This window comes from Scyliorhinus torazame, chromosome 12 (genome assembly GCF_047496885.1).
Source record: "Scyliorhinus torazame isolate Kashiwa2021f chromosome 12, sScyTor2.1, whole genome shotgun sequence".
Taxonomy (NCBI): Eukaryota; Metazoa; Chordata; class Chondrichthyes; order Carcharhiniformes; family Scyliorhinidae; genus Scyliorhinus; species Scyliorhinus torazame.
This window is the reverse complement of record NC_092718.1, coordinates 148,843,787-148,869,226: the sequence shown is the minus strand read 5'-3', so window position 1 is coordinate 148,869,226 and position 25,440 is coordinate 148,843,787. Positions and strand designations below refer to the sequence as shown.

The window sequence follows — 25,440 nt, the reverse complement described above, 5'->3', positions numbered from 1 at the left end:
CTGTCCTTTACTGAACAGTGTTGTTCTCTTCTAGTACCTTTAACTTCAGACGTCTTGGAAACCTCTTAATTTCAATAGTTTCCTTAAGTAGCTGCTCTTCAGATATCTGCACTTGTTTTCTTCACCATTTACTCCATGGTATGGCTTTTCTTAAAGCAAAGCTGAGAGATGTTCCCTCTAGCTATCCAAACATAATTAACATAGACCGAGAGGAGGTTCTGAGGTGATATGACGGGCTTAAAATTAGTTAAATCTCCAGGGCTGGATCATTTGTATCCCAGGCTGTTGTAAGGCACTTACAACACTTAAGCCACTGAAAAAGGCCTTTGGGATGAAGATGGGGAGGCATAGGGGTGAGTGCTGCTGGAAGAATGAGAGTGGAGCAGTTGACTATGTAAAGTGCCCATGATCTGATGGATTTAATATTGTTAATCTTGAGGCTGCTAACTGGGCATCAATGTGCCAGTGTCCCATTACCTAGTCTGCTGGTGGCACTTCCATTGTCTGCTGGTTTGGGCATCAGATTATTAAATTGATAACATCCAGTCCTGTTCTGGGACAGTGGAAGGAGATGCAGGATTGGACTTTATTTCCTTGATTTGCAAACCGTTCCACTGCAGGCAAGAATAAATCAATGAACCTCCAATTCGGGTAGTCAACAGGCCTGCATCTCCAGCATTATGCATAGCGCTGTGGGGGTGGCATACATCTACCTGTGGTGAGCTGCCTACCCAATTTATAATTTGGGTTTTACCCTTGAGGCTGTGGGTCAGTGTACTCTTTTTGGAGGGGGGGGGGGGGGGTGGTTGGGGGTTTGGGGTTGAGTTCCACTGTATAGCGGTTGCACCATGGAGTACCCTCTTGCCTTGGAGGTGATTGTGATTTACTTAAGACTTTATGGTGGAGCCCAGCTGTAGTGATTTGGTTTATCAGTTTCAAGCACTAACCTGCAGGCAGCAGTACTCATTCATTATATACCTGCTTCTCAGGGGTTTATGACTGGGATTCTTGCTCTGACTCCTGCTTTTTACTTTGCTAATACACATGACAATTTGAACATAGGGGGTAATAGGATATTATGGACAATGATGAACATTTCTTTTTACTGTCCCTCTTGGAGAATCTATTGCAAACAGTGCAACAATTTGGATATTTTTTCACTTTTACAAAATAAACCTTTGGCAAGAATGAGACCTTGGGAATTCATGTGAACTTTTTGTTAGTCATGGAGGTCGACAGCACAGAAAAGGCCCTTGAACCCATTGCGTCTGCACTGGTCCAAAAGCAACCACCTATTCTAATCCCATTTTCCAGCACTTGGCCCAAAGCCTTGTATGCCTTGGCATCACAAGTGCACATCTAAATACTTCTTAAATGTTATGAGGGTCTCTGCCTCCACCACCCTTTCAGGCAGTGAGTTCCAGACTCCAGTATTTCTTCACATCCCTTCAAAACATCCTGCCCCCCTCTTAAATCTGTGCCCCCTGGTCACTGATAACTCCACAAGGGGAAAAGCTTCTTCCTGTCTACTCTATTATGCCCCTCATAATTTTATACATCTCAATCATGCCCCTCCTTCCTCAGTCTCCCCTGCCACAAGGAAAACAACCCCAGTCTATCCAATCTCTCTTCATAACTAAAACTCTCCAGCCCAGGCAACATCCTGGTAAATCTCCTCTGCATCCTTTCTGGTGCTATCACACCCTTCCTATAATGTGGATTCCAGAACTGCACACAATACCTCACATTTTATACAGTTATAAGTTCATAAGATATAGGAGCAGAATTAGGCTATTTGGCCCATCGAGTCAGCTTCATCATTTGATCATGGCTGATCTCCTCATCCTGGCCTGACACACCACCACCCTGCCTGTTCTCCATAACCCATCAACTCCTCAAATTTACTCTGTCCCAGCACCTTTTATAACGCTCCTAATCTCCCTGCTCATAAACTCTACCTCGGCTCATCAAGGCAAAATAATCCATATGTCGGTTTAACCCACTGTATCCACTGCCCTGCTCTCAAGAGACCAGCGTACATGCACACCAAGATCCCTCTGATCCTCGGTGCTTCCCAAGGTCTGGCATTCTTCACGTATTCCCTTGCCTTATTTGTTCTGCCCAAATGCATCATCATCTCACACTTATCCGAATTGAATTTGAATTTCATTTGCCAATGATAAGCATGTCTATATCATCCTGTAATCTAAGACTATCTTCACTATTTACTACCGCACCAATTTTTGTATCATGTGTGATCTTGCTGATCAACCCTCCTACATTCTAGTCCAAACTGGGGCTAGTTTAGCACGGGCTAAATGGCTGGTTTTGAAAGCAGACCAAGGCAGGCAAGCAGCACGGTTCAATTCCCGTACCAGCCTGCCTGAACAGGCTCCGGAATGTGGCGACTAGGGGCTTTTCACAGTAACTTCATTTGAAGCCTACTTGTGACAATAAGCGATTTTCATTTTCATTTTTCATTCAAATCATTTCTTTAAACCACAAACAGCAAGGGCACCAACACTAATCCCTGCTGGACCCCACTGGACACTAAGCTTCCATTCAGAAAAACGCCCCTCGCCCTCACCCTCTACTTCCTGCCACTCGGCAATCCTGGATCCAATTTGCCAAATTTCCTTGGATCCCATGGGCTTTTACCTTTGCTATCCGTCTCTCATGTGGGATCTTATCAAAAGCCATACTGAAGTCCAAGTAGACTACATCAAATGCATTGTCCTCATCTACACACCTGGCCACCTCTTTGGAAACATGACCTCCCTTTAACAAAACCATGCTGACTGTTCTCGATTAATCCCGCCTTTCCAAATCAGATTAATATGTCTCTCCGAATTGCTTCCAATAGTTTCCCCACCATTGAGGTTAACTGGCTGGCATGTAGTTACCTGGTTTATCCCTTCCTCCCTTCTTGAATAATGGTACCACATTGACTACCTTCCAGTCCTCTGACAGCTCTCTGTGGCCAGAGAGGAATTGAAAATTGTTGCCAGCACCTCTGCTATTTCCTCCCTTACATTGCTCAACAGTCTGAGATAGATTTCATCTAGCCATGGAGATTTATCTACTTTTAAGCCTGACAGACCACTCCGTCCTCTCTGTCTACAAAGAAAAGTACAGCAGAGGAACAGGCCCTTCGGCCCTCCAAGCCTGTGCCGACCATGCTGCCCGTCTAAACTAAAATCTTCTACAGTTCCTGGGTCCGTATCCCTCTATTCCCATCCTAATCATGCATTTGTCAAGATGACCCTTAAATGTCACTATCGTCCCTGCTTCCACACCTCCTCCGCAGCGAATTCCAGGCACCCACTACCCTCTGCGTATAAACCCCCCCCCCCCCCCAAATAAACTTGCCTCGTACATCTCTAACCTTGCCCCACGCACCTTAAACCTTGCCCCCTAGTAATTGACCCCTCTACCCTGGGAAAAAGCCTCTGACTATCCATTCTGCCCTATGCCCCTCTCATTTTGTAGATGTCTACCCGGTCGCCTCTCAATCTCCGTCATTCCAGTGAGAACAAACCGAGTTTATTCAACCCCTCCTCCTAGCTAATGCCCTCCATACCAGGCAACATCCCTAGTAAATTTCTTCTGCACCCTCTCTCTAAAGCATCCACATCCTTCTGGTAGTGTGGCGACCAGAATTGAACACTATACTCCAAGTGTGGCCTAACTAAGGTGGCTATACAGCTGCAACATGACTTGCCAATTCTTATACTCAATGCCCCGGCCAATGAAGGCAAGCATGCCGATGCCGCCTTGACTACTTTCTCCACCTGTGTTGCCCCTTTCAGTGACCTGTGGACCCTACCTGCATTAGACCTTCCAAAATGCATTACCTCACATTTGTCTGGATTAAACTCCATCTGCCATCTCTTCGCCCAAGTCTCCAAACAATCTAAATCCTGCTGTATCCTCTGACAGTCCTCATCGCTGTCTGCAATTCCACCAACCTTCGTGTCGTCTGCAAAATTACTAATCAGACCAGTTACATTTTCCTCAATCATTTATATAGACAACGAACAGCAGAGGTCCCAGCACTGATCCCTGTGGAACACCACTAGTCACAACCCTCCAATCAGAAAAGCACCCTTCCATTGCTAATCTCTGCCTTCTATGACCAAGCCAGGCTCTGTATCCATCTTGCCATCTCACCCCTGATCCGTGTGACTTCACCTTCTGTACCAGTCTGCCATGAGGGACCTTGTCAAAGGCTTACTGAAGTCCATATAGACATTATCCACTGCCCTACCTGCATCAATCACCTTCGTGACCTCTTCGAAAAACTCTATCAAGTTAGTGAGACACGACCTCCCCTTCACAAAACCGTGTTGCCTCTCGCTAATACATCCATTTGCTTCCAAATGGGAGTAGATCCTGTCTCGAAGAATTCTCTCCAGTAATTTCCCTACCACTGACGTAAGGCTCACTGGCTTGTAGTTTCCTGGACTATCCTTGCTACCCTTCTTAAACAAAGGAACAACATTGTCTATTCTCCAGTCCTCTGGGACATCACCTGAAGACAGTGAGGATCCAAAGATTTCTGTCAAGGCCTCAGCAATTTCCTCTCTAGCCTCCTTCAGTATCCTGGGGTAGATCCCATCAGGCCCTGGGGACTTATCCACCTTAATGTTTTTCAAGGCGCCCAACACCTCGTCTTTTTGGATCTCAATGTGACCCAGGCTATCTACACTCCCTTCTCCAGACTCAACATCCATCAATTCCTTCTCTTTGGTGAATACTGATGCAAAGTATTCATTTAGTACCTCGCCTATTACCTCTGGTTCCACACATAGATTCCCTTGCCTATCCTTCAGTGGGCCAACCCTTTCCAGGCTGCCCTCTTGCTTTTTATGTACGTGTAAAAAGCCTTGGGATTTTCCTTAACCCTATTTGCCAATGACTTTTCGTTACTCCTTTTAGCCCCCCTGACTCCTTGCTTAAGTACCTTCCTACTTTCCTTGTATTCCACACAGGCTTCGTCTGTTCCCAGCCTTCTAGCCCTGACCACTGCCTCCTTTTTCTTTTGACGAGGCGTACAATATCTCTCGTTAACCAAGGTTCCAGAAATTTGCCGTATTTATCCTCCTTCCGCAGGAACATGCCGGTTCTCACATTTGAAAGCCTCCCACATGTCAGATATTGATTTACCCTCAAACATCCGCCCCCAATCTAGGTTCTTCAGTTCCCGCCTAATATTGTTATAATTAGCCTTCCCCAATTTAGCACATTCATCGAGGACCACTCTTATCCTTGTCCACCAGCACCTTAAAACCTACTGAATTGTGGTCACTGTTCCTGAAATGCTCCCCCACTGAAACGTCTACCACCTGGGCTCATTCACCATACCAGGTCCAGTACAGCCCCTTCCTTAGTTGGACTATCTACATATTGTTTTCAGACGCCCTCCTGGATGCTCCTTACAAAACTCCGCCCCGTCCAAGCCCCTAGCACTGAGTCCCAGTCAAAATTGGGCAAGTTGAAGTCTCCCATCACAACAACCCTGTTGCTTTTACTCTTTTCCAAATCCTGTCTCCCTATCTGCTCCTCTATCTCCCGCTGGCTGTTGGGAGGCCTGTAGTAAACCCACAAAGATTGTGATTGCACCCTTCTTATTCCTGGTCTCTACCCGTATAGCCTCGCTGCCCTCTGAGGTATCCTCCCACAGTACAGCTGTGATATTCTCCCTAACCAGTAGTGCAACTCCGCCACCCCTTTTACATCCCCCTCTATCCCCACCTGAAACATCTAAATCCTGGAACGTTTAGCTGCCAATCCTGTCCTTCCCCTCAACCAGGTCTCTGTAATGGCAACAACATCATAGTTCCAAGTACTAATCCAAGCTCTACGTTCATCTGCCTTACCCGTAATACTTCTTGCATTAAAACATATGCACTTAAGGCCACCAGACCTGCTGTGTTCAGCAACATCTCCCTGTCTGTTCTTCCTCCGAGCCATACTGGCCCTATTCCCTAGTTCTCCCTCAATTTTTTCACCTTCTGACCTATTGCTCCGATACCCCACCCCCCGCCATACTAGTTTGAACCCTCCCGTGGCACTAGCAAACCTCGCAGCCAGGATATTTATGCCTCTCCAGTTTAGATGCAACCCGTCCTTATACAGGTCATGCCTGCCCCGGAAGAACTCCCAGTGGTCCAGATAACGGAAACCCTCCCCCCTATTTCAAGCTTCACTGGCACTTGGCACAGGGAGTAATCCTGAGATTACAACCCTAGAGGTCCTGTCTTTTAACTTTCTGCCTAACTCCCTGAACTCCTGCTGCAGAACCTCATGCCCCCTTCCTGCCTATGTCGTTAGTACCAATATGTACAACAACCTCTGCCTGTTTGCCCTCCCCCTTCAGGATGCCTGCTACCCGTTCTGAGACATCCTGGGCCCTGGCACCAAGGAGGCAACATACCATCCTGGAGTCTCTTTCACGTCCACAGAAGCACCTATCTGTGCCCCTGACTATAGTCCCTTATGACTATTGCTCGTCTGTGCTTTGACCTCCCTGCTGACCATCAGAGCCAGCCATGGTGCCACTGCTCTGGCTGCTGCTGTTTTCCCCCCTGATAGGCTATTCCCCCCCCCCCCCCCCCCCCCCCCCCCCCCCCCCCTCCCCAACAGTATCCAAAGCGGTATACCTGTTCCAAGAGGGGGACAACCACAGGAGATTCCTGTACTGACTGCCGGCCCCTTCTGGTGGTCGCCCATGTCTCTGCCTTCACCATGGGTGTGACCATGTCTCTATAACTCTTATCTATGCCGCTTTCCGCCACCTTCATGCTCCTAAGTGCATCCAATTGCTGCTCCAACCGAACCATGCGGTCTGTGAGGAGCTGCCATTGGTTGCACTTGCTGCAGATGTAGTCGACTGGAACGCTGGAAGCGTCACAGATCTGCTACATCTCACAGTTGGAGCACTGCACCCCGCTGAGTGACATGAGCACTAATTAATTAATTTAAAATAAACACTATGTTCATCTCTTTAATTTTATCACCGTCCTTCTCCCTGATTTCTATACCCATCCTGTCCCTCTCACTAGTGGACACCAACACAAAAGGATTCATTTCGAACCCCATCTATGTCCTCTTGCTCCACACGCGTTACTACTGTGGTCCTTAACTACTGTGTCTCTGAACGAACTCCGGACATTCCGAAGGGGGAGGGTGAACAGCCAGAGGTCGTAGGAGGGTGAACACCCAGAGCCCTCAACTTCCGGCGAGAGATAGAGAAGCAGATAGATAGAGAGATTTTGGATAGGTGCAAAAATAACCGGGTTGTTGTGGTAGGGGATTTTGACTTCCCTTTTGTATTGACTGGGACTCACTTAGTGCTTGGGGCAGAGTTTGTAAGTTGTATCCAGGGAGGCTTCTTGATGCAATATGTAGATAGTCCAATTAGGGAAGGGTCAGTACTGGGCCTAGTATTGGGAAATGAGCCTGGACAGGTGGTTGAGGTTTCAGTAGGGAAACATTTTGAGAGTAGTGACTGCAATTCCGTTTTAGGGTACTTTTGGATATGGATGAGGGTAACCTCGGATGCGGGTAATCTCGCGTTAAGGTGGGGAAAGGCAAATTACGATAACATTAGACAGGAATTGAGAATTTGGATTGGATGCGGCAGTTGGAAGGTAAATCAACATCGGACATTTGGGAGTTTTTCAAGTGACAGATGATTTAGGATTCAGGAAAGTCACGTTCCTGAGAGAACGAAGGATAAGTATGGGAGGTTTAGCAAGCCTTGGATAACGAGGGATATTGTGAACCTCCGCAAAAAGAAAACTTGAGTTTTCTACGGTCTAGAAGAGTGGTGACCATCAAAACCCTTGAGTATAAAGAAAATAGGAAGGTACTTATCATAGAATTTACAGTGCAGAAGGAGGCCATTCGGCCCATCGGGTCTGCACCGGCTCTTGGAAAGAGCACCCTACCCAAGGTCAACACCGCCACCCTATCCCCATAACCCTATAACCCCACCCAACACTAAGGGCAATTTATCATGGCCAATCCACCTAACCCGCACATCTTTGGTCTGTGGGAGGAAACCGGAGCACCCGGAGGAAACCCACGCAGACATGGGGAGGATGTGCAGACTCCACAGACAGTGACCCAAGCTGGAATCGAACCTGGGACCCTGGAGCTGTGAAGCAATTGTGCTATCCACAAGGCTACCGTGCTGTCCCTACTTAAGTGGGAAATTAGGAGGAGTCATTAAAAGTCCCTGGCAAGTAGGATTAAGGTGACTCCCAAAGCTTTCTATTCATGTGTAAAAAGCAAGAGGGTGGCCAGGGAAAGGATTGGACCACTTCAGGACTGGGGGGGGGGGGATGTATATGTTGAGCCAGAGGAAATGGGTGAGGTGCTGAATGAGTACTTTGCATCAGTGTTCACCAAAGAAAAGGACTTTGTGGAAGATGATTCTTGAGTAGGCTGTGTGGATAGTCTGGGTCATGTTGACGTCAAAATGGAGGTAGTAGGTGTCTTAAAAGTTATTAAGGTAGATAGGTCTCCTGGGCCTGATTGATTTACCCCAGAATACAGAGGGAAGCAAGGGAGGAAATTGCTGGGGCCTTGACTGACATCTTTTTATCCTCATTGGCTGCAGGGAGGTCCCAGAGGACTGGAGAATAGCTAATATGGTACCACCGTTTAAGAAAGGTAGCAGGAATAATCCAGGAAACTATAGGGTGGTGAATCTCATGACAGTAGTAGGTAAATTACTGGAGAAAATTCTTAAGGACCAGATTTATACCCATTTGGAAACAAATGGAGTCATAGAATCATAGAATTTACAGTGCAGAAGGAGGCGATTCGGCCCATCGAGTCTGCACCGGCTCTTGGAAAGAGCACCCTACCCAAGGTCCACACCTCCACCCTATCCCCATAACCCAGTAACCCCACCCAACACTAAGGGCAATTTTTGGACACTATGGGCAATTTAGCATGGCCAATCCACCTAACCCGCACATCTTTGGACTGTGGGAGGAAACCGGAGCACCCGGAGGAAACCCACGCACACACTGGGAGGATGTGCAGACTCCGCACAGACAGTGACCCAAGCCGGAATCGAACCTGGGACCCTGGAGCTGTGAGGCATTTGTGCTATCCACAATGCTACCGTGCTGCCTGTCATTAGCGATTGACAGCATGTCTTTGTGAAGGGGAGTTCTTGCCTCACTAACTTGATTGAGTTTTTTGAGGAGGTGACAAAGATGATTGATATGGGGAGGGCGGTGGATGTTGTTTACATGGACTTCAGTAAAGTCTTTGACAAGGTGCCTCATGGCAGACTGGTACAAAAGGTGAAGTCACATGGGATCAGAGGTGAGGTGGCAAGGTGGATACAGAACTGGCTTGGTCACAAAGTAGTGGGTAGCAGTAGAAGGTTGGTTTTCTGAATGGAGGGCTGTGTCTAGTGGTTTTCCACAGGGATCGATGCTGGGGCCTCTGTTGTTTGTAGTATACATAAATGATTTGGAGAAAAATGTAGCTGGTCTGAAGTTCGAGAGTGACACCAAGGTTGTTGGAGTGGCAGATAGTGTTGAGGATTGTCTGAGGATGACAAATGTTGAATTCTTTACCCGTCAGTCTGGCCTCAATAAAACTCGAGATGGATTTGTAGGCATAGTATTATTTATTTTTAACCAACTTGCAAGTCTGACTCGCTTCTCAGGGACACAGAACACACAACCAGTCTCCTGGACCCCTTGGAAACGAATGAGGTCCGAGACAAAGGGATCTCTGCAAATATATTCCAATGGCATCAGGTTTTACATACAGATTCCCATGTGTCATCCTATACCCCTCCTGACCTGGCCATACATTCTAATTGGCTCACTTCTCATTCCTTAACCCTGGGTCTCTTGTTACCCAGCATCCTTTTCCCCTCCTCTACCAGACACCCCTCCCCCTTCCTTGCCATGCTTTCTGAAATCCTTTTGTGCTTTGTCTTTTGTGAGCTCACTAGAATTAAACTGGCCTACATCTACATTACTGTAACTAATATTTAAACGGACTATTTTATATCACATTCGTCAAGGATACAGCAGGACATAGGTTGGAGAATTGGGCAGAGAAATGGCAAATGGAGTTTAATCCAGACAAATGAGGTAAAGGATTTAGGTAGGTCTAACATAGAGGGGAAATGTACAGTAAATGGCAAAAGTCTTCGAAATATAGAAAGTTTGAAATTGTCAATGCAAGTAGACAAGGTAGTCAAGAAAGCATATGGAATGCTTGCCTTTATTGGGTGGGGAATCGAGTATAAAAATTGGCAAGTCATACTATAGTTGTATAGAACCTTGGTAAGGCCGCATTTAGATTATTGCGCACAATTCTGGTCGTCACACTACAAGAATGATGTGGAGGCTTTGGCGAGGGTGCAGAGGAGGTTTACCAGGATGTTGCCTGGTCTGGAGGGTGTTAGCTATGCGGAGAGGCTGAATAGACTCTGACTGTTTTCATTGGATTGACGGAGATTGAGGGATGAATGGTTAATGTCTGCAAGATTGAGGGGCATGGATAAAGTGGATGGGCAGGCACTCTTTACCAGGGTGGAGGGGTCAGTCACTAGGGTCATAGGTTTAAGGTTCATGGAACAAACTTTAAAGGAGATGTGCGAGGCAGGTTTTTTTTACACAGAGGTGGTGAGTGCCTGGAATGCGCTGCCTGGGGAGGTTGTGGAAGCAGATACATTAACACCGTTCAAAAGGCATTTTGACAAATACATGGATAGGATGGGTGTAGAGGGATACGGCACTAGGAAGTGTTGAGGGTTTTGGCCAAGGGCTGTATCATGACCAGTCGGGCTTGGAGGACTGAAGGGCCTGTACCTGTACTGTTTTGTTCTTAATGGGCCCTACTCTTTTCCTAGTTATCCTTTTACCTTTAATGTACTTTACTTTAAGGCAATATAATAAAGGACTTTTAATTTTTCTGGTAAATTGCTTTGGTGCAAGTGCCTATTAATTTACTAACTACTTAGACACGTGTCATAATTTTTAAAAAGTGTTTAATTTTTACTGTTGTGGCATTTTGTCTGATAGAGGAGGTCGCCAAGCTGCAGAAACATCTGGCACTCCTCCGCCAGGAGTATGTGAAGATGCAGCAGAAGCTGGCAGAGACAGAGAAGCGATGTGCAATGCTCGCAGCCACATCCAACCAAGAGAACGCCAGTGACTCCTTTGTTTGCAGACTACTGTCTATTGTGTCCGAGCTTTATCAGCAAGAGCATTACAGGTAAATGTTTGACAGTTAATATGTTGACTTAGTCTGTAATAAGAGTTTGGATCATGCAGTTTAATCAGGTCAATTGAACTGATAAATGTCAGTAAATCTTTTAACATTTGAGTTAGTCAACTGTATTTCTTTTTCTCTCAAATTACTGGCATCAAAATCGTACTGGCTATTGCCATCACAATATCTAAATTTAAACAATGCTGCTGTAATCGTCTGACATAATTGGACTGAGTGCCTTTTCAGCTTGGCTGCTGCAGGTGCAGTAATCTCAATGGGATTTCTTTCCCTTTTAGAAAACCTCGTTGATGAAATGCGCCCTCTTGAGACTTGCAGGTTAGGTGTGTGATCCCACAATGAGCTGGCAAATCGACTGTATTTAATCTCAGACAATACAGTGATAAATATTTTGCATGTGAATGCTTAAGATTATGAAGTAATTGGTCTCGCGTTTTGTGGGTGGGGTGGTGAATCAATTGTTGGGATATTTACTATAGTACCTTCAATTATAGATAATTTCAGGTTAATAGACTCTTTTATGAAATGTCCATTTGTGTGGTGGGGAGTACAAAAGGGAGTGCCTGAGTAGTGCTTTTTCCTGATGTGCACTCTGCCCGATTAAGTATTCAGTATCTTGTCCATTGACTGCTTCTCGTATGTTGGTCCAAGCAACAATGGTTTTTTTTTTTTTTTTTTTTTGCCACCCTCCTAAATGCACATGCTGAGAGGCATCGTTTGAGAGCTGTTTGTCTATTAACTAAGATTTTTTGAGGTATGAATTGTAAATTTCACATTGGATGATCCCTCGCCGTGGGGCCGCTTTCTTCGGGATTTGTAAATTTACCAGCGATGACTTTAGAATTGACTGCAAGGGGGGGGGACACATGGCACAGTGGTTAGCACTGCTGCCTGCGGTGCTGAGGACCCGGGTTCGAATCCTGGCCATGGGTCACTCTCCATGTGGAGTTTGCACATTCTCCTCGTGTGCGTGGGTTTCACCCCCACAACCCAAAGATGTGCAGGTTAGGTGGATTGGTCATGCTAAATTGTCCTTTAATTGGACTAAAAATAATTGGGTACTCTAAATTTATAAAAAAAAGAACTGACTGCAGACCCTGAAATTTGAGTGAACCTCCGCTTCGGGCTGACTTGGTAAACTTTTTTTGTTTTCGAGTACCCAATTATTTTTTCCAATTAAGAGGCAATTTAGCGTGGCCAATTACCTAAACCTTCTCCCCCCCCCCCCCCCCAATTTTTTCCAAAGGAGACCATAAGATATAGGAGCAGAATTAGGCCACTCGGCTCAGTGAGTCTGCTCCACCATTCAATCATGGCAGATATTTTTCTCATCCCCATTCTCCTGCCTTCTCCCCATAACCCCTTTATTAATCAAGAACCTATCTATCTCTGTCTTAAAGACACTCGGTGATTTGGCCTCCACAGCCTTGTGTGGCGAAGAGTTCCACAGATTCACCACCCTCTGGCTGAAGCAATTCCTCCTCATCACTTGTTTTAAAGGATCGTCCCTTTAGTCTGAGATGGTGTCCTCTGCTTCTAGCTTTTCCAACAAGTGGAAACATACTCTCCACGTCCACTCTATCCAGGTCTCACAGTATCCTGTAAGCAGAGCCTTATACACCCTCAGAAGTACATCCCTGGTCTTGTACCCGAGCCCTCTTGACATGAATGCTAACATTGCATTTGCCTCCTTAACTGCCGACTGAACCTGCATGTTAACCTTGAGAGAATCATGAACAAGGACTCCCAAGTCCCTTTGTGCTTCTGATTTCCCCATTTAGAAAATAGTCTATGCCTAGATTCCTCCTTCCTAGATTCCTCCTTCCAAAGTGCATAACCTCACACTTTTCCATATTGTACTTCATTTGCCACTTCATTGCCCACTCTCCTAACCTGTCCAAATCCTTCGGCAGCCCCATTACTTCCTCAATACTATCTGTCCCTCTACAGATCTTTGTATCATCTGTGCCTTCAGTACCTCCTTCCAGATCATTAATGTATATTGTAAAAAGTTGAGGTCCCAGCACAGACCCCTGAGGCACACCACTAGTCACCGGCTGCCATCCTGAAAAGACCTCTTTATCCCCACTCTCTGTCTTCTGCCAGTCAGCCAATCCTCCTCCATGCCAGGATTGTACCCGTGACACCCATCCCCCCCCCCCCCCCCGGCTCCCGGATATTCCGACACACCAAAAGATCGCTACCTCTGGATTTCGCACCACCCTCAGCTTTAATAAGAACAAAGAACAAGGAAATGTACAGCACAGGAACAGGCCCTTCGGCCCTCCAAGCCCGTGCCGACCATGCTGCCCGACTAAACTACAATCTTCTACACTTCCTGGGTCCGTATCCCTCTATTCCCATCCTATTCATGTATTTGTCAAGATGCCCCTTAAATCATCCCTGCTCCACCACCTCCTCCGGTAGCAAGTTCCAGGCACCCACTACCCTCTGTGTAAAAAAACCTGCCTCGTACATCTACTCTAAACCTTGCCCCTCTCACCTTAAACCTATGCCCCCTAGTAATTGACCCCTCCACCCTGGGGAAAAGCCTCTGACTATCCATTCTGCCTATGCCCCTCATAATTTTGTATATCGCTATCAGGTCTCCCCTCAACCTCCTTCGTTCCAGTGAGAACAAACCGAGTTTATTCAACCGCTCCTCATAGCTAATGCCCTCCATACCAGGCAACATTCTGGTAAATCTCTTCTGCACCCTCTCTAGAGCCTCCACATCCTTCTGGTAGTTTGGCAACCAGAATTGAACACTATACTCCAAGTGTGGCCTAACTAAGGTTCTATACAGCTGCAACATGACTTGCCAATTCTTATACTCAATGCCCCGGCCAATGAAGGCAAGCATGCCGTATGCCTTCTTGACTACCTTCTCCACTTGTGTTGCCCCTTTCAATGACCTGTACTCCTAGATCTCTTTGACTTTCAATACTCTTGAGGGTTCTACCATTCACTGTATATTCCCTACCTGCATTAGACCTTCCAAAATGCATTACCTCACATTTGTCCGGATTAAACTCCATCTGCCATCTCTCCGCCCAAGTCTCCAAACAATCTAAATCCTGCTGTATCCTCCGACAGTCCTCATCGCTATCCGCAATTCCACCAACCTTTGTGTCGTCTGCAAACTTCCTAATCAGACCAGTTACATTTTCCTCCAAATCATTTATATATACTACAAACAGCAAAGGTCCCAGCACTGATCCCTGTGGAACACCACTGGTCACACCCCTCCAATGAGAAAAGCATCCTTCCATTGCTACTCTCTGCCTTCTATGGCCTAGCCAGTTCTGTATCCACCTTGCCAGCTCACCCCTGATCCCGTGTGACTTCACTTTTTGGACTAGTCTACCATGAGGGACCTTGTCAAAGGCCTTACTGAAGTCCATATAGACAACATCCACTGCCCTACCTGCATCAATCATCTTAGTGACCTCTTCGAAAAACTCAATCAAGTTAGTGAGACACGACCTCCCCTTCACAAAACCGTGCTGCCTCTCACTAATACGTCCATTTGCTTCCAAATGGGAGTAGATCCTGTCTCGAAGAATTCTCTCCAGTAATTTCCCTACCACTGAAGTAAGGCTCACCGGCCTGTAGTTCCCGGGAATATCCTTGCTACCCTTCTTAAGCAGAGGAACAACATTGGCTATTCTCCAGTCCTCCGGGACATCCCCTGAAGACAGCGAGGATCCAAAGATTTCTGTCAAGGCCTCAGCAATTTCCTCTCCAGCCTCCTTCAGTATTCTGGGGTAGATCCCATCAGGCCCTGGGGACGTATCTACCTTAATATTTTTTAAGACGCCCAACACCTCGTCTTTTTGGATCTCAATGTGACCCAGGCTATCTACACGCCCTTCTCCAGACTCAACATCTACCAATTTCTTCTCTTTGGTGAATACTGATGCAAAGTATTCATTTAGTACCTCGCCCATTTCCTCTGGCTCCACACATAGATTCCCTTGCCTATCCTTCAGTGGGCCAACCCTTTCCCTGGCTACCCTCTTGCTTTTTATGTACGTGTAAAAAGCCTTGGGATTTTCCTTAACCCTATTTGCCAATGACTTTTCGTGACCCCTTATAGCCCTCCTGACTCCTTGCTTAAGTTCCTTCCTACTTTCCTTATATTCCTCGCAGGCTTCGTCTGTTCCCAGCTTTTTAGCCCTGACAAATGCCTCCTTTTTTCTTTTTGACGAGGCCTACAATATCTCTCGTCATCCAAGGTTCCCTGAAAATTGACGTTTTTATCCTTCTTCCTCACAGGAACATGCCGGTCCTGAATTCCTTTCAACTGCCACTTGAAAGCCTCCCACATGTCAGATGTTGATTTGCCCTCAAACATCCGCCCCCAATCTAGGTTCTTCAGTTCCCGCCTAATATTGTTATAATTAGCCTTCCCCCAATTTAGCACATTCATCCTAGGACCACTCTTATCCTTGTCCACCAGTACTTTAAAACTTACTGAATTGTGGTCACTGTTACCGAAATGCTCCCCTACTGAAACATCTACCACCTGGCCGGGCTCATTCCCCAATACCAGGTCCAGTACCGCCCCTTCCCTAGTTGGACTGTCTACATATTGTTTTAAGAAGCCCTCCTGGATGCTCCTTACAAACTCTGCCCCATCTAAGCCCCTGGCACTAAGTGAGTCCCAGTCAACATTGGGAAGTTGAAGTCTCCCATCACCACAACCCTGTTGTTTTTACTCTTTTCCAAAATCTGTCTACCTATCTGCTCCTCTATCTCCCGCTGGCTGTTGGGAGGCCTGTAGTAAACCCCCAACATTGTGACTGCACCCTTCTTATTCCTGATCTCTACCCATATAGCCTCACTGCCCTCGGAGGTGTCCTTTCGCAGTACAGCTGTGATATTCTCCCAAACCAGTAGCGCAACTCCGCCTCCCCTTTTACATCCCCCTCTATCCCGCCTGAAACATCTAAATCCTGGAACGTTTAGCTGCCAATCCTGTCCTTCCCTCAACCAGGTCTCTGTAATGGCAACAACATCATAGTTCCAAGTACTAATCCAAGCTCTACGTTCATCTGCCTTACCCGTAATACTTCTTGCATTAAAACATATGCACTTCAGGCCACCAGACCTGCTGTGTTCAGCAACTTCTCCCTGTCTGCTCTGCCTCAGAGCCACACTGTCCCTATTCCCTAGTTCTCCCTCAATGCTCTCACCTTCTGACCTATTGCTCCCGTGCCCACCCCCCTGCCATACTAGTTTAAACCCTCCGTGTGACACTAGCAAACCTCGCGGCCAGGATATTTATGCCTCTCTGGTTTAGATGCAACCCGTCCTTCTTATACAGGTCGCACCTGCCCTGGAAGAGCTCCCAGTGGTCCAGATAATGGAAACCCTCCCTCCTACACCAGCTGTTTAGCCGCGTGTTTAGCTGCTCTATCTTCCTATTTCTAGCCTCACTGGCACGTGGCACAGGGAGTAATCCCGAGATTACAACCCTCTAGGTCCTGTCTTTTAACTTTCTGCCTAGCTCCCTGAACTCCTGCTGCAGGACCTCATGCCCCTTCCTGCCTATGTCGTTAGTACCAATATGTACAACTACCTCTGCCTGTTTGCCCTCTCCCTTCAGGATGCCCTCTACCCGTTCGGAGACATCCTGGACCCTGGCACCAGGGAGGCAACATACCATCCTGGAGTCTCTTTCACGTCCACAGAAGCGCCTATCTGTGCCCCTGACTATAGAGTCCCCTATTACTATTACTCTTCTGCGCTTTGACCCTCCCTTCTGAACATCAGAGCCAGCCGTGGTGCCACTGCTCTGGCTACTGCTGTTTTCCCCTGATAGGCTATCCCCCCCCGACAGTATCCAAAGGTGTATATCTGTTTGAGAGGGGGACAACCACAGGGGATTCCTGCACTGACTGCCTGCCCTTTCTGGTGGTCACCCATTTCTCTGCCTGCACCTTGGGTGTGACCACATTTACATAACTGCGATCTATGACGCTTTCCGCCACCTGCATGCTCCTAAGTGCATCCAATTGCTGCTCCAACCGAACCATGCGGTCTGTGAGGAGCTCCAGTTGGGTGCACTTTCTGCAGATTAAGCCATCCGGGCCGCTGGAAGCCTCCCGGACCTGCCACATCTCACAGTCCGAGCACAGCACCCCTCTAACTGACATTGCGTCAATTAATTAAAATAAAAAAAAAAAAAAATAAAAAAAAAAAATTTGAATATTTTTTTTTAAATTTCAACGTTACTGTTAACTATCTGTTTCCTAGCACTAGATTTCTAATAGAAATGCGAAAGCTAAATATAGTACTCTCCGATCTCTGGCTTAGATATCCCTCTAAATTATAATTAAGTAATTATGTTTAATTAGTTACCAATGCTCAATTTTTTTTAATTTAGTGTAGAATCCCAACCAGCCACTCAGGCCACATCTTTTCTGTGATGTCACTTCAGTTTCCCCCCAACACACACACAATTTGAAAAAGGTACAAAAGTAAAAATGAGTAAAAATCACTTACTTACCTTAAAAATACTTCTTTTTTAAAAAAAAAAATATTTTATTCAAGATTTTTTGGCCAAACATAACAGTACGTAGTGTTTCTTTTAAACAACAATAAAGCAATACAAAATAACAGTGGCCAGTTTTAAACCAATAAATAAATAATATATGAACAGAAACAAAAACCAAACTGAATGGCAACTGCCTGGTCAAAAATAAATACTCTCCAAAGATACAATCCAACAGTCCAATATACATTACCTAAAACAAGTGCCTATACATATACAATAACATCCCTGAGAGTCTGTCCGATTTCCCCCCCCCTCCCCGCTGGGTTGCTGCTGTTGTCTTCTTCTTTTCCATTCCCTCTATCTTTCTGTGAGGTAGTCGCCGAACGGTTGCCACCGCCTGGTGAACCCTTGAGCCGAACCCCTTAGTACGAACTTAATCCGTTCTAACTTTATAAACCCTGCCATGTCGTTTATCCAGGTCTCCACACCCGGGGGTTTGGCTTCCTTCCACATTAACAATATCCTGCGCCGGGCTACTAGGGACGCAAAGGCCAAAACATCAGCCTCTCTCGCCTCCTGCACTCCCGGCTCTTCTGCAACCCCAAATATAGCCAACCCCCAGCCTGGCTCGACCTGGGCCCCCACCACCTTCGAAAGCACCTTTGCCACCCCCACCCAGAACCCCTGTAGTGCCGGGCATGACCAGAACATGTGGGTGTGATTCGCTGGGCTTCTCGAGCATCTCCCACACCTATCCTCTACCCCAAAAAATCTACTGAGCCGTGCTCCAGTCAAATGCGCCCTGTGTAGAACCTTGAATTGTATCAGGCTTAGCCTGGCACACGAGGACGATGAGTTTACCCTACGTAGGGCATCAGCCCACAGCCCCTCCTCAATCTCCTCCCCCAGCTCTTCCCATTTCCCTTTCAGCTCATCTACCATGATCTCCCCCTCGTCCCTCATTTCCCTATATATGTCCGACACCTTACCATCCCCCACCCATGTCTCTGAGATCACTCTATCCTGCACCTCCTGCGTCGGGAGCTGTGGGAATTCCCTCACCTGTTGCCTCGCAAAAGCCCTCAGTTGCATATACCGAAATGCATTCCCTTGGGGCAACCCATATTTTTCCGTCAGCGCTCCCAGACTCTCAAACGTCCCATCTACGAACAGATCTCTCAATTGTGCTACCCCTGCTCTTTGCCATGCTCCAAATCCCCCATCCATTCTCCCCGGAACAAACCTATGGTTATTTCTTATCGGGGACCGCACCGAAGCTCCCGTCTTTCCCTATGCCGTCTCCACTGCCCCCAAATTTTCAATGTAGCCACCACCACCGGGCTTGTGGTGTATTTCTTCGGTGAGAACGGCAACGGTGCCGTCACCATAGCTTGTAGGCTAGTCCCACTGCAGGACGCCCTCTCCAATCTCTTCAACGCGGCTCCCTCCTCTTCTCCCATCCACTTACACACCATTGAAATATTGGCGGCCCAGTAGTACTCACTTAGGCTCGGTAGCGCCAGCCCCCCACTGTCCCTACTACGCTGCAAAAATCCCCCCCTCACTCTCTGGGTCTTCCCGGCCCCCCCACAACTCCTAATACTCTTCTCGATTCTTTTGAAAAAAGCCTTCGTGACCACCACCGGGAGGCACTGAAACACAAAAAGGAATCTCGGGAGGACCACCATTTTAACCGACTGCACCCTCCCTGCCAGTGACAGGGACACCATGTCCCACCTCTTAAAGTCCTCCTCCATCTGATCCACCAACCGCGTTAAATTAAGCCTATGTAATGTACCCCAATTCTTGGCTATCTGGATCCCCAAGTACCGAAAGTCTCTTGTTACCTTCCTCAACGGTAAATCCTCTATTTCTCTGCTCTGCTCCCCTGGATGCACCACAAACAACTCCCTTTTCCCCATGTTCAATTTATACCCTGAAAAATCCCCAAACTCCCCAAGTATCCGCATTATCTCTGGCATCCCCTCCGCCGGGTCCGCCACATATAGCAACAAATCATCCGCATACAGAGATACCCGGTGTTCTTCTCCTCCCCTGAGTACTCCCCTCCACTTCCTGGAACCCCTCAATGCTGTGGCCAGGGGCTCAATCGCCAGTGCAAACAATAACGGGGACAGAGGACATCCCTGCCTCGTCCCTCGATGGAGCCGAAAATAATCAGACCCCTGTCCATTCGTGACCACGCTCGCCATCGGGGCCCTATACAGCAACTGTACCCATCTGATATACCCATCTCCAAAACCAAATCTCCTCAACACCTCCCACAAATAATCCCACTCCACTCTATCAAATGCTTTCTCGGCATCCATCGCCACTACTATCTCCGTTTCCCCCTCTGGTGGGGCCATCATCATTACCCCTAACAGCCTCCGTATATTCGTGTTCAGCTGTCTCCCCTTCACAAACCCAGTTTGGTCCTCATGAACCACCCCCGGGACACAATCCTCTATCCTCGTTGCCATTACCTTGGCCAGAATCTTAGCGTCCACGTTCAGGAGGGAAATAGGCCTATAGGACCCGCATTACAGCGGGTCTTTTTCCTCCTTTAGGAGGAGTGATATCGTTGCCTCTGACATAGTCGGGGGCAGCTGCCCCCTTTCCCTCGCCTCATTAAAGGTTCTCATCAGTAGCGGGGCCAGCAAGTCCATATATTTCCTATAGAATTCAACTGGGAATCCGTCTGGTCCCGGGGCCTTCCCCGCCTGCATGCTCCCAATCCCTTTCACTACTTCCTCCGTCTCAATCTGTGCTCCCAGTCCCGCCCTCTCCTGCTCCTCCACCTTAGGAAATTCCAGCTGATCCAGAAAGCACAACATTCTCTCCTTCCCGTCCGGGGGCTGAGCTTCATATAATCTTTCATAAAATGCCTTGAACACTCCATTCACTCTCTCCGCTCCCTGCTCCATCTCTCCCTCCTCATCTCTCACCCCCCCCTATCTCCCTCGCTGCTCCCCTTTTCCTCAGTTGGTGGGCCAGCAACCTGCTCGCCTTCTCCCCATATTCGTCCTGTATACCCTGTGCCTTCCTCCATTGTGCCTCTGCATTACCCGTAGTCAACAAGTCAAATTCTACATGTAGCCTTTGCCTTTCCCTGTACAGTCCCTCCTCCGGTGCCTCCGCATATTGTCTGTCCACCCTCAGAAGTTCTTTCAACAACCGCTCCCATTCCCTACCCTCCTGCTTTCCTTTATGTGCCCTAATAGATATCAGCTCCCCTCTAACCACTGCCTTCAGTGCCTCCCAGACCACTCCCACCTGAACCTCCCCATTATCTTTCAATGCACCCCCTCACCCTTAAACACACCCCCTCATCTGCCAATAATCCCATGTCCATTCTCCAGGGTGGACGCTGTTCTTTTTCCTCCCCTATCTCCAGGTCCACCCAATGTGGAGCGTGATCCGAAATAGCTATAGCCGTGTACTCCGTCCCCGTCCCTGTCACCTTCGGGATCAGTGCCCTTCCCAAAACAAAAAAGTCTATCCGTGAATAAACTTTGTGGACATAGGAGAAAAACGAAAACTCCTTGCTCCTAGGTCTACTAAATCTTCAGGGGTCTACTCCTCCCATCTGCTCCATAAAGTCCTTAAGCACCCTAGCTGCAGCCGGCCTCCTTCCGGTCCTGGACCTAGATCTGTCCAGCCCTGGGTCCAGAACCGTATTAAAATCTCCACCCATTACCAACTTCCCCACCTCTAGGTCCGGGATACGTCCTAACATACGCCTCATAAAGTTGGCATCATCCCAGTTCGGGGCATATACGCTCATAGATTTTGTAGAATTTACAGTGCAGAAGGAGGCCATTCGGCCCATCGAGTCTGCACCGGCTCTTGGAAAGAGGACCCTACCCAAGTTCAGCACCTCCACCCTGTCCCCATAACCCAGTAACCCCACCCAACACTAAGGGCAATTTTGGACACCAAGGGCAATTTAGCACGGCCAATCCACCTAACCTGCACATCTTTGGACTGTGGGAGGAAACCGGAGCCCCCGGAGGAAACCCACGCACACACAGGGAGAACATGCAGACTCCGCACAGACAGTGACCCAAGCCGGAATCGAACCTGGGACCCTGGAGCTGTGAAGCAATTGTGCTTTCCACAAGGCTACCGTACTGCTCCACTAAGACCACCGCCTCCCCTTGCAATTTGCCACTCACCATCACGTATCTGCCCCCACTATCCGCCACTATGGTCTTTGCCTCAGACATTACCCGCTTCCCCACTAGTATAGCTACCCCCCTGTTTTTTGCGTCTAGCCCCGAATGAAACACCTGCCCCACCCATCCTTTGCGTAGTCTGACCTGGTCTATCAGTTTCAGATGCATCTCCTGCAGCATAACCACATCTGCCTTAAGTTTCTTTCGGTGTGCGAGTACCCGTGCCCTCTTAATCGACCCGTTCAGCCCTCTCTCATTCCACGTGATCAGCCGGGTTGGGGGGCTCTTTACCTCTTTCCCCCCCCCCCCTCCTTGTCGACTAGCCATCTCCTTTTTCAATCCCGCTCCTCACCCGGTTCCCACGTAGCCGTATCTCCCCCCCAATGGCGCCCTCCCGCCCCGACCACCCCACCCCATACCAGCTCCCCCTTCTCCCCAGCAGCAGCAACCCAGTTAACCCCCCCCCCCCCCCCCCTACTAGATCCCTCACTAGTGTAATTGCACCCCCCATGTTGCTCCCAGAAGTCAGCAAACTCTGGCCGACCTCGGCTTCCCCCCCGTGACCTCGGCTCCCACTGTGCGAGGCCCCCTCCTTCCTGCTTCCCTGTTCCCGCCATGATTACCATAGCGCGGGAACAAAGCCCGTGCTTCCCATTTGGCCCCGCCCCCAATGGCCGGCGCCCCAGCTCCTTCCCCAGCGAGAAAAGTTACAGGGTCGCAGGATTAACAACTTGGGAAATCATCTCTTCCCCCTTTTTCCCCCTCTTCACCCCACATATTCGCCCCACCACTTTGTCCCAAACGTTCTTTTTCTAGCCCGCTTATTCCAGTTTCTCCTCGACAATAAATGTCCACACCTCTTCTGCCGTTTCAAAGTAGTGGTGTTTCCCTTGATGTGTGACCCACCGTCTTGCCGGCTACAGCATTCCAAATTTAACCTTCCTTTTGTGCAGCACTGCCTTGGCCCGATTAAAGCTTGCCCTCCTGCTCGCCACCTCCGCACTCCAATCTTGATATACGCGGATCACCGCGTTCTCCCACCTACTGCTCAGAGTTTTCTTTGCCCATCTGAGGACCATCTCTCTGTCCTTATATCGGAGAAATCTCACCACTATGGCTCGAGGAATTTCTCCAGCCCTCGGTCTTCGCACCATAACTCTATAGGCTCCCTCCACCTCCATCGGGGCCTCCGATCCCATTAACGAGTGCAGCATCGTGCTCACATATGCCCCGACGTCTGCCCCTTCTGCACCTTCGGGAAGACCAAGAATCCTTAAATTCTTCCTCCTCGCATTATTCTCCAGCACCTCCAGCCTTTCCACACACCTTTTGTGTTGTGCCTCGTGCATCTCTGTCTTCACCACCATGCCCTGTATGTCGTCCTCATTCTCAGCAGCCTTTGCCTTCACGACCCGAAGCTCCTGCTCCTGGGTCTTTTGCTCCTCCTTTAGCCCTTCAATCGCCTGTAATATCGGGGCCAACAGCTCCTTCTTCACCTCCTTTTTAAGTTCTTCCACGCAATGCCGCAGGAACTCTTGTTGGTCAGGGCCCCATATTAAACTGCCTCCTTCCGACGCCATCTTGCTTTGTGCCTGCCTTCCTGGCTGCTGCTCTAGAGGATCCACCGCAATCCGGCCACTTTCCTCTCCTTTTTCCATCCGTGTCCAGGGGGGATTCCCTTCTGGTTTACCGCAAGGTGTTTTTAGCCGTTAAAATTGCTGTTGGGGCTCCTATTAAGAGCCCAAAAGTCCTTTCCACCGGGAGCTGCCGAAACGTGCGACTTAGCTGGTCATCGCCGCCCCCGGAAGTAGCTTTAATACTTCTGACACTACATCAGCAAACCCCTGCCAGAAACTCCTCTGCCTCAGACATGCCCAAAACATATGGACATGGTTCGCAGGACCCCCCGCATAGCGCCCACACCTATCCTCCACCCATCAAAGAACCTGCTCATCCGGGCCATAGTCATGTGCGCCCTGTGTACCAGCTTAAATTGTATCAAGCTGAGTCTGGCACATGATGATGCATTGACTCGCCCAAGGGCCTCCTCTCATAATCCAGCCTCCAGCTCCCCACCCAGCTCTTCTTCCCACCCTCTTCACCTCCCCTAAATTCCCTTCGCCTTTCCTAAATTGCTGGCTTTCATCCTGTCTCTGGATTGTAAAATTGCTCCCGCTCTATTTCCCAATGTCTTATCCCTGTGGGCAAGTTTGAACCGTGGATTTCTTTACAGCTCTCTTGTAAAGTAAACAGATTGGCATCCTGCAACCCAGTAATTGTGTGAGGCGTAGTGTCTGGGGTGCCTTTGATTCTCACCTCGTTCTAAGCTGCTTTAAACACGAATGACACACAAGCTCAGCTGTGTTTTTTTTTTGTGCCTTGCAGTGACCTGAAAGTGAAGGTTGGAGAAAAGTGCATAAATGTTCACAAGTTTGTGTTGGCAGCACGCAGCGATTCCTGGAGCCTGGCAAACCTTGCCTCTACCCATGAACTAGACCTGTCAGGTTTGTGCACAAGTCTTGTTACCAAATTTGGTCTAAACCACTCTATTGACTTGTTGTCTTAATTTGGCACCATGGAGGGCAGGGTGGTGGTAGGCAATAGCCTGATGATTCTTTGCTTCAGTGGAGTGATGGGAGTTGGGAAGGACCCTTCCTGTTGATTCCCTTGTTTCCTATTTATTTTATTTTCTCATTTTTGATCCATGGATCTTTAATGGAGACATACCTTTAAGTCGAGCAGAGCAAGTGAAGAACTCCGAAGTTTCAAAATAATACTCTGCTCTGAAGTTTGTTCTTTTGAACCGGAGAACTCACAACTTTCTGACACCTGAGAGATCGGAAGGATTCTGTTCGATTGGTTGGCTGGTAGCCAATGGATTAGCGAGGGCCTGTATTCTGCCTGGCAACAGACAGCAAATGGGTCCTGCCAGGTGTTTTTTTTCCCCGAGAACCTGAGAGAAAGTTCTTAGAAGGATGAGAGGAGAGAATAAGATAGAACATAGAACATAGAACAGCACAGAACAGGCCCTTCGACCCTCTATGTTGTGCCGAGCATTGTCCGAAACGAAGATCAAGCTATCCCACTCCCAGTCATTCTGGTGTGCTCCATGTGCCTATCCAATAACCGCTTGAAAGTTCCTAAAGTGTCCCTCTCCACTATCACAGCAGGCAGTCCATTCCACACCCTAACCACTCAAGTAAAGAACCTACCTCGGACATCCTTCCTGGATCTCCTACCCTGAACCTTATAGTTATGCCCCCTTGTAACAGCTACATCCACCCGAGGAAACGGTCTCTGAACGTCCACTCTATCTATCCCCCTCATCATCTTATAAACCTCTAAGTCGCCTCTCATCCTCCTTTGCTCCAAAGAGAAAAGCCCTAGCTCCCTCAACCTTTCCTCATAAGACCTACCCTCCAAACTAGGCAGCATCCTGGTAAATCTCCTTTGCACCCTTTTCAATGCTTCCATATCCTTCCTATA

The 25,440-nt window shown here is 48.1% G+C and overlaps 1 protein-coding gene across 1 annotated transcript in view; it reads left to right on the top strand.

Moving 5' to 3' along the window:
* The window catches only part of ankfy1 (ankyrin repeat and FYVE domain containing 1), a 135,738-nt gene that overhangs the window by 12,545 nt on the left and 97,753 nt on the right, over window positions 1–25,440 (top strand). Inside the window, exons 2-3 of the mRNA XM_072469161.1 lie at window positions 11,067–11,259; window positions 24,340–24,458. Of these exons, the coding sequence (XP_072325262.1) occupies window positions 11,123–11,259; window positions 24,340–24,458 (256 nt within the window). The 5' untranslated portion in view covers window positions 11,067–11,122. The remainder of the gene's footprint in view (window positions 1–11,066; window positions 11,260–24,339; window positions 24,459–25,440) is intronic.